The sequence below is a fragment of the Cebus imitator genome, unplaced genomic scaffold (genome assembly GCF_001604975.1).
Source record: "Cebus imitator isolate Cc_AM_T3 unplaced genomic scaffold, Cebus_imitator-1.0 Scaffold216, whole genome shotgun sequence".
Taxonomy (NCBI): Eukaryota; Metazoa; Chordata; class Mammalia; order Primates; family Cebidae; genus Cebus; species Cebus imitator.
Window position 1 is genome coordinate 3,608,951 of NW_016107531.1, and position 9,834 is coordinate 3,618,784.

The window sequence follows — 9,834 nt, forward strand, 5'->3', positions numbered from 1 at the left end:
GATTACAGGCACGTGCCACCATGCCCAGCTGATTTTTTGTATTTTTAGTAGAGACGGGGTTTCACCATGTTGACCAGGATGGTCTCGATCTCTTGACCTTGTGATCCACCTGCCTCGGCCTCCCAAAGTGCTGGGATTACAGGCGTGAGCCACCACGCCCAGCCCAAAGAAACAGATTCTTCATTGTGAGTTTTCTTGATGGCTTCTGCAAGGATCATAGAGATGTCAATCACCTGTTGGAGCAGTGCCTCATCTTGTCCTCCTGGGGTATGGTATTGGTGACTACTACTGCTCTAAAGCATGCGTTGTTGATGCGAGAAATAGCCGGACCAGAGAAGATTCCATGAGTCAAGATAGTATAAACTCTGGTGGCTCCAGCTGAGAGAAGTTTGTCAGCTGCATGGCAGGTTGTGCCATAAATGTCAGCCATGTCATCCACAAGGGTGGCCACCTAATCCTTCACATCTCCAACCAGCACCATGCGGTCCACTTCATTGGCCTTTGTGAATCAAGGCAAAGCCCACATTCAGCCTGTCTGCAATGGAGGTCACTCTCTTAGCTCCACCAGCACCAGATGAGACAATAGTGCAATTCTTTCATTCAGAGATATTCTCTTGTCCACTTCAGGATACCTGGTTCTGCATACAAATTGTCCACTGGGACATCAAAAAAGCCCTGAATTTGAGAAGCGTATAGGTCCATGGTGATAATATGATCTGCTCCTGCTACAGATAGCAAATTTACAACAAGCTTGGCTGAGATTGGCACCCAACTCTTAATCTTTCTTATCCTTCTGGGCATAAGGGAAGCATGGGATGACTGCAGTAACCTGGCTGGCTGAAGCAATCTTGCAGGCATTAATCATGATCAGAGGCTCCATTAAATTGTCATTGATTTCGCCACAACCATTCTGAGTGATGTAGGCATCCTCTCCACGTACACTTTCGCCAGTTTCCACACAAGTCTCCTGGTTGCTGAATTTATTAGTCACTACCTTGCCTAACTCCAGGCCCAGGCGGTCAGCAATTTTCTGAGGTAAGTTCCTGGTGGGAGCTGCCGCTGAAGATTTTTTATATTCGGCGTCCTGGCCAACTACCCTAAGCACTCTTCGCTAAGCGATGACAGCTGCTGCAGAGACTGGAACTGAAGTCAGCCCAGAGACTCAATACTAACTGATGTGCATTGCTACTCCGCCATCTTCAAGATAGGCAACACTTTGAACTTCAACTATTTTCAGTGACACACACACACTCGTTTATGCACGCACGCGCGCGCACACACACACGCATACACATGACCTTATATTGGGAAGCGCTGCAGTGTCATAATGAAGTCAGAAAACTGGGTTCTAATCCCATTAGTGTGTCTTAATTTAGATAAGTTATTTATCTAGCCTGAGCTTTTGTTTCCTTAAGTTGCAAAAGAATAATCTGAGAATTATTGCAATATCTGCATATACTAAACTTTCAGTAAATGATAGATATTGATAGCAATATCTTTATTAAATCAGAAAACACAGAATTTTGTTTCATAGTACCTATTGAATGCTTTTTCTTTCAGAAATTTCTAACTAGTTATTTCTAACGAATTACACAGTAACTGTGCAATTGACTCAAGCCAAAATTGCTCTGTTTACCTAAACTTACTAAATTATTGGGGATAATTAGAGTGAGTTCTATAATCATGATACCTTTAGTAGTAATAGGATTTGGTACTTTATTTAAATGATTATTTTCTTATGTATGTAGGCTGATTGTTTTTTAAGTGCTAAATACTTACGGTGCCTTTCTAAATTGCAGTTTGTTCATATCAACAACTTAAAACTCATCTGCAGAGCACATCAACTAGTGCACGAAGGCTATAAATTTATGTTTGATGAGAAGCTGGTGACAGTCTGGTCTGCTCCTAATTACTGCTATCGTTGTGGAAATATTGCTTCGATCATGGTCTTCAAAGATGTAAATACAAGAGAACCAAAGTTATTCCGGGCAGTTCCAGATTCAGAACGTGTTATTCCTCCCAGAACGACAACGCCGTATTTCCTTTGAGGCCTTCGCCCATCCTGCTGACCCATTTTTCTGCCCTATTCTTACCCCAATTTTCTTGTATTACCCTCTACAATATACTTTTTATTGAGCACTTTGCTGCTGAAATGCTGCCTCTTGCCTTTTTTTTTTTTTTAATTTTAAATTATCTAAATTTATTGTTTGTTGTGGTGTCTATAGCAAAGTTTTTCTATCAATTTTCCCCCATCCCATCCATACCCTGGACTCATTTGAGAAGACTTGAGAAATGTCTTAATACTCACAGTGCTGCATGTAGCTCTTGCTTATTTACTGGTCTGGGAAACAGGATGTGTTTCCTTTTTTTAAAAGCCAATTGACAGATTACACCTAAATACTCCTCCTTTTGTATCATTCAGCCTTTTGTTGTAGTTTGGTAAATTTTAAGAAATTTCAGCAGCAAAGTTGTTATTCAGTAGGCACGATGGACTCCAGATGCCTCAAGTTATGTATACCTGTCCCAGATGTAAACTTCATTGTCCTTTGTTGGATGATATTTTAAATGGATATAAAATAAATTGGTCTAAAGGGCTGCCCTCCTTGTTGTGTTTTTAAATTTTAGTTAAAAACTGCTACAGCTTATGACTTTGTACATTAAGATAATTGTATTGATCTTTTTTCAGATTCCTTGTATTTTTTAATAAAATAATCTTAAATAAAACTCAGATAGGTTAAGTGTTAGAAATTTTAAGCAGCTTACATTGTTAGTGTAAAGTTATTTTCTTTTTTCCTAATCAGAGTTCTTGACCCTTTGGTTATTGAGTTTAAAACTTCAATTGAAATTCAATAGTTTTTATTTAAAAAAAAAAATCACTAAACTGTGCCTAAAGAACATAACTGCCATATTAATGTTTTGGTTTTTATCCTCTATAGTAATAGAAAAACATTTAATACTTGTAATGCTGATGTGTTAATTTGATACCAGTTGAGTAGAATGTGATCAATCCAGTTTACAATCTATCATGAGTATCATTAAGTAAAATCTATGTACTTTTCAATAGGAATAATTCTCTTGCTGTAATGTAACACTTGACCTTAACTTTTAGAAAGTGATTTTTTTAACTGCAACTGGAAAGGTTGAAAAGTCAGGACTCTTGTATTTGTGAACTGTAATCTGAAGCAGTTTATTTAAAGTGTAGAAAAAGAAACAAGTTGTCCTTTTTTGTAAGGGTCTGTGATACCATATTTCAGCTTTGTGTAAGTAATTTGAATATCCAAAGGGTTGTGATGATCAGTTCTTAATATGCAACTGTCCACTTAATAAGGACAAGTATTCCAGTATCTCTTGTGACTGTAGTCATAAATGATGTTGGAATGTACCATTTTGTGAAATAGTTGGTATCCCTTTACTATAATTAATTTTTGTCATTCCAGGAAATACTTGTGAAGCCAGCCAATTAATAAAGCACTTTAGCATCTGTTCAGGTAGTTTTGAAAACCAACTTTTCCCCTTCAGGATAACAACTTCCAGGTTACCTAAAAATGCAATAAAAATCTTTTTAGTCTAAGCTTCTTGGCATATAATTTTTCATCAGGGTTTTCTTTTATTAAATGAGCACAAAACTGTTTTGATTTTATTTTTTTCCTTCAAACCACAAGCTCCTTACATAGTTTTTAATTATATAGATATATGAAAGAGATGGCTAAGACATTTACTGCACACACTTGAACTAATGTTGGGTCAGTAGCTTCGTGTTATCACCCTGACCCCAGTGTAATTCAGGTGGAAAGGTATTTTTATCTTACAGGGATATGTAGCTATGTATTTTACTAATTGTGAAACACTGGAAATTAATGATGCAGACAACTTGGTGCAGTCTTTGAACAGCTCTCTGCAGTATTTTTTTTTTTCCTGTTACCGTAAATTGTATTTAAGTGCTTGCTTTCCACTTAAATTGTACCAATAGGACCGGTAACTCCCAGCCCTGCCTTCCTGTTGGACACTCCTTAGCTTAGATTGATGTAGTTTTTGTTATCCCTATAATGTGACTTTTATTTTTAAGTCCTTGTGTACTACATTTGTTTGTCACTAGTTGGGCACGTGCCAATAATATTCTCTCCATTCCTTAACTGCCATCTCTGTTTTGTCTGATTTCTCTTCAACTGAATAATGGCTTTTTGCATGGAAAAAATAGTTTTTACTATTAGACGTGTAAAGGGAAGAGAGAGCGAATGTATTGGACTTTGTGAGCCTACAAGGAATATTTTGGACGCCTCTAATAAATAAGGGCTATGTACTATATAGAGTAATCATGTGGTGGAAGATACTTGCAAGTCATAGATTTACGGGCAGGAGGATTTGTTACTCCCTGTATCTAGGCTGAATGTAAAATCCCTTATGTTGTATCAATGGGGGCAAGAACTATTTTTATTTGCCTATGATATACTTGGTTTCTAATAAAGTGCCCTAGGCTCTAGTGAGAACTGTCTACTTTGAATTGCCATTTACTCCCTTTCCTCATATGACCGATATGCTTTTGGCCAGCTTTTTATAAGTTAATGTGTTACCCCAAAAAGTTTCACTACTTTATGTTCATTTGGATGTGACCCTAAAATGCCCGGATCAGCAGTACATCTCATGTGCAACCTGCATCAGCTCCTGTTCTGTCTGGATGTCTAGAACTGTTGGAAGATTTTGACGTCTTAAGCCCTAGGTTTTGCTTTGGAAATAAGGTTTGAAATATTGTTCATTGCATTAAGATTTGTGTGTGTTTGCTTTGTAAGCCCAGCACCAGGTTTTGGAAAATGCCTGTATTGTGAAAGCAAATCAGGACTCTTTCTGAGCCTCTTTCATTGTCAGAAATAGAATCGGTTTCTATCAGTTTCCAGGAAATTATGTATCTGGAGTCGAAGAGATTTAACAGCAAGAATACAGATTTTTTAAATGTATTTGTTTTTTAAATGCTAACCATTGTAAAGCACCTTCAGTTCTTTGGATGAAAGGTGCTCTATTCCCTCAGTGTAAATTAATAAAAAGATTCTAGGAGGTTTGTCAAAAAATTTAATGCATAGTCTGTAGTATGTCCTGATGAGAAGTTAGCATTTTATATAAGAAATTAAAAAAATGCTTATTCCTCCATGTGGTTGCTTGACTGGTAAACAACAGTGAAACTTTTGTTTTGCATTTGACTTTGCTAAGTGTTCCAGTTCTTTAAAGGCAATGTTTATTGTTACAACCTCGATCCAGTGCCCAGAACTATGCTTCATGAGATCATCACAACTCTTTCAAATGTGTATTTACAGTGTGCAGTAATGCTGATGAAATACGCAGTAGTAAACCACCAAAAAGAAACATTTGGAAAGTCCCCTAGCATGATGCCAGACACACTAGATGCTTGGGGAAGGTTGGTTCTGCATTCCCCTCCTGTTAGTTTTCTATTTCCCTGTCAATCTATTGGTGAATTTGTGCCTTTCTTACCCTCATGAGAGTAGGCTTATGCTGACTCAGATCATTCAAATGTTTTCTTAATTCAAAAATGCATGACATTTATAGATTTCTTTTGTGTTGTCAACAAAAATACGTTAAGTATATTCCACTCAATCCCGAGGCACCCACTATGCTCAGCAGCACTTTGCTTTTGTATTTAAATGGTGGGTTATAAAAGACTGCATGGGCCGGGCACAGTGGTTCACACCTGTAATCCCAACACTGGGAGGCCAAGGCAGGCAGATCACAAGGTCAAGAGATCAAGACTGTGCTGGCCAACGTGGTGAAACCCCGTCTCTACTAGAAATAGAAAAATTAGCTGGCTATGGTGGCATGTGCCTGTAGTTCCAGCTACTCAGGAGGCTGAGGCAGGAGAATCACTTGAACCCGGGAGGTGGAGGTTACAGTGAGCTAAGATTGAATCACTGTGCTCCAGCCTGGTGACAGAGACTCCGTCTCAAAAAAATAAAAAGTCCTCATGGAGGCATTATGGAATAGCACAGGCTTTGGGATCAGATCTAGGTGAAAATCCAGCTCTGCCATGCAGTAATAGCAGCTAACCTGTATTCAGCATATGTAGCTAAATTGTTGCATTCTCTATTTTGTGATGCCCTTGCTATGGGCCTATGACTATATTACCTTTATTATTTTTAGTTTTTATTTTTTCTTAGTAGAGATGGGGTCTTCCTATGTTGCCCAGGCTAGTCTTGAAGTCCTGGGCTGAAGAAATCTCTCATCTCGGTCTCTTAGAGCACTGGGATTACAAGCATAAGCCACTATGCCCAGCTCAAACTTAAAAAAAAGAAATTTTGTTCATCTTTCTGTAGAACCTTTTTTCTTCTTTTTCTCCCCAGATGAGGAAATAGGCTTAGAAAGGATAGGTGACTTGTCTAAGGTTGCACAGGAAAGCTGGAACTTGAATCCCTGGAGGGCACACCAGAGTATATCTTTAGCCCTCTATTTTAAGCAGTATTGGTTATTGTAGCTGTGTGACCCTGAATAAACTGAATTTTCTGAATCTTAAATTTCTGTGTCTAAAATAAGAGACTATCAGGGTTAATCTCAGTATCAAAAATAGGACATACAAAGCACCCAGTATCTGGCCCAAAGCTGCCTTTTTTTAAGGGCTCATACGCATACACCACTTGTTCAAATTCATTGTAGTTGGGAAGAATAATCCAAGGCAATCTATAATTGCTAACATAGTGTAGATTTTTTACGTACAATAAATTTGGAGAAGGAAATGTTTGACGTAGGATTGAGTAATTGGGGAAGATAAAAGAGGAAGTGTGAATTAAATGTGGACTGGAATGATAGGATTTGTATGTCTTACAGAGTAAAAACAAGCAGAGATCATTTGGACACAATATGAAGACTCGATACTTTTTGGGAAGGCATAAGAAATGAATAGCTTCTGTTCTGTTGACATCTGCCACATAGCAGTGAGGATTGGTCAATTATGGAAGACGCTAAAAAGCACGCAGTGGATTTTTTTGTTTGTTTTTGAGACGGAGGGGCTCTTGTTGCTCAAGCAGGAGTGCAATGGTGCAATCTTGGCTCGTTGCAACCTCCGCCTCAGCCTCCCTAGTAGCTGGGATTACAGGAATGTGCTATGATGCCCAGCTAGTTTTGTATTCTTAGTAGAGGTGGGGTTTCTCTATGTTGGTCAGGCTGGTCTCAAATTCCCGACCTCAGGTGATCCTCCCACCTCGGCCTCCCAAAGTGCTGGGTTTACAGGTGTGAGCCACCACGTCTGGCCTGGATTTTTAATAAGGAATGTAATAAATGTATTTCAAGATTACTTCCCTAGTGAGTTTATGATCCCCCTGCATCTGACACAAATTACTCTAGAGTTCTTTCCTCTCTCTGGCTTGATAATATGGGTGGAATCTTGGTTGAGATTGAGGTGATTTGTGGTTCTGTGACTTTAGGATTACATACAATACTAATTTGGGGGACCAACAGATTTGACAATTTTTTCCTTGTCAAAGCAATTTTTCAAATCCCACTACAATTTACCATCAGTATTACTTCATAAATGGAAAGTCATTTTACCCTTAAAAATGTAGGAAGGACCATCTCTGAAGGAAAGACAGATCTTTACACCAAATACATTTGGTTTTGTGAAAAACGAATCTAATTTTTGCCATTTATGGAGATCGATGAGAGATTCTCCCCACCCCAATGTTGACATGTAATAATCGAGGCTGTCATATTATTGAGGCATAAAAGATGTTCTAATAAAATGGAAGTGGCTTAACAGAAAGTTTTATGCCTCCTCCCAACTCTGAACAGATGCTAAGAATTTACCAAACAAATGCACACAGGAGTAGAGATTTAGAGAGTCCTTCCCACCTTCAAGAATTTTATAATATGTTAATGAGCTGAGTCTTATTTTCAAGGATGGCTTTGTTAAAGCAGAAGACGAAAGCTAATTATGCTTATGACAGGGAGTTTTGCATGCTTGTCTGTCAAAAATACAGTAAAACTTTAAAATTGATTAAATGGTGTAGAACTTGTAATGGTCACAGAATCAGGATGGTTAGCTCACACTCAGGGATCAAATTTGTTCAGGCCTTTCAAAATGGAACACGTTGCTTTTAGTATGGCATCGGTTCTGTTTGCAGTGTTGATTTTTCTTTCATTGTAATAAAAAAAAAATCTCTTTCTTAAAAGCCGGCACCGAAGCTAGTGATCTTTTCTGCAGAGGTTTGAGCAGCCAAACCATGCATTATTTTGGTAGATTCTTACAGTTTCTGGCTGGATCCTATTTAAGGGGTAGCTGTGAGCTGTGAGACAATTTCAGCAAGATGTAGGGACAGGGATCGCATTCGAGGTGGCTTAAAGGAAGCACGTTTGTGAGAGTTGCTTCACTGTCGCACTTGCTAGAGGAAATTGGGATATTTCAGGCTTGCTTTCGGTCCTGGAGCGGTGCAGAGGTATGGGGGCGCCCGCAGGTGTGTGGGATGCAGGACGTACAGCCAGGAGAACCTGGGGCAGGTGTCTGGTGCCGGGGGTGCAGTTCCTACTTTCCGGCGGATGGTGGCGCCCGGGTCTCCTCGGGCCCTGCTAGCAATCTGTAAGGCACCTCCGCCGCCACCTGCAGTCTCAACCAAACCTCTGGGTGGGCAGCGCGGGATGTGACGGCCCGAGAGTCCAATCAACTACCAGGTTTCCGTCCACATTACGGCTCTAGCCAATAGAAGCCAAGGAGAGGCGCGGGGGAGGCGGGCCCCGCGGCAAGCCTTGCAGAGGCGCGAGGCCCTCCTCCCGCCTCTCCGCCTACTCCAGCCTCCGCCGCCTCAGCTTCCCGAGCGAGCCCTGCGGCCGCCGGAGCAGCTCCCGCGGCGGAGCAGGAGCCGGATGGTCAGAGGAGCCCGGCAGCCCCAGCAGCCGCGGAGTCGCCTGGCCCCCAGGTGGGGCGGGGGCTGGGTGGAGGCCGGGGTTGGGGATGGGGCGGGGGCCAGGGAGAGCGGGCCCAGGGGCAGCGGCTCGGGGCCGCGGAGCATTCGGGGCGCAGAGACCGGAGGGGCGGGGGGTGCAGACTGGGGGGACCCCGGGGGCGCCTGGAGGCGGCGGCGCGGGCTGGGCGCGATTGCATCCTTGAGGCCAGGTGAGAGGGGCGTGTGAGGGAAGCGGCGCCGAGGGGTGAGGCTGGGGGCGCTGGGCCGGGAGGGGCAAGGCACGCGTGCCCCCGGAGGGGCCACTGAATGCGGGGGTCACCGGGCCCGGAGAAGGCGGGGCGCGGAGGGCCGTGCACAATCGGGAGCGGGTGGTCACTGGAAAGGGGAGGCTGGGGAGGCTTGCGGGGGTGACGAGGCAGACAATGAGTAGGTGGAGGTGGGTGATTTTGGGGAGCTGGGCTGTGACGAACAGCGGGCTGAGGATGGGGTGAGGGACCAAGAGGGTTTGAGCTCAGGGGGAATTGGGGGAACAGTAAGTCCCAGGAGTGCTTGGTTTTGGTAAATAGGGGAAACAGGGCATAAGACATTTGTAGGGTCAGGTCTGGGATGGCGAGCCTGTGGTCCTAGAGGGTGGTGCATGTAGTTCTTGACTGGCACGGTAGCGCAGGGAGATGTTTTCTTGTATGTTACTTTTAGTTACTGTCTCATTTGTTTGGTCTGTAGACTGACTGGCACAGTGGAGAAACCGCCTCGAAAACGGAGAAGCAGGTAAGGCAGTGCTTTCCTATTTTGCCTCATGTTTTTCTTTTTGCTTGGCTGCACCTGTGCCGTACTGCATACTTGTACCCTGTCAGTAGATGAAGTTTCTTATTTCCTTTTTAAATGACTATAACCACATGCATGATTTTTCTTTTCAGGACTTCAAATTACCACCTCTACC

The 9,834-nt window shown here is 42.1% G+C and overlaps 1 protein-coding gene, 1 long non-coding RNA gene and 1 pseudogene across 2 annotated transcripts in view; 2 read left to right on the plus strand and 1 right to left on the minus strand.

The window, feature by feature from the left end:
- LOC108318246 overlaps positions 1-1,070 on the minus strand; it is a 1,411-nt pseudogene extending 341 nt beyond the window's left edge.
- Positions 1-5,139, plus strand: part of PPP6C (protein phosphatase 6 catalytic subunit) — a 42,800-nt gene extending 37,661 nt beyond the window's left edge. The window contains exon 6 of the mRNA XM_017549162.2: positions 1,800-5,139. Coding sequence (XP_017404651.1) covers positions 1,800-2,048 — 249 coding nt within the window. The 3' untranslated portion in view covers positions 2,049-5,139. The remainder of the gene's footprint in view (positions 1-1,799) is intronic.
- A 3,602-nt stretch (positions 5,140-8,741) lies between these two features.
- LOC108318242 overlaps positions 8,742-9,834 on the plus strand; it is a 27,333-nt gene continuing 26,240 nt past the window's right edge. The window contains exons 1-2 of the long non-coding RNA XR_001831073.2: positions 8,742-8,906; positions 9,618-9,662. This is a non-coding gene — a long non-coding RNA (uncharacterized LOC108318242). The remainder of the gene's footprint in view (positions 8,907-9,617; positions 9,663-9,834) is intronic.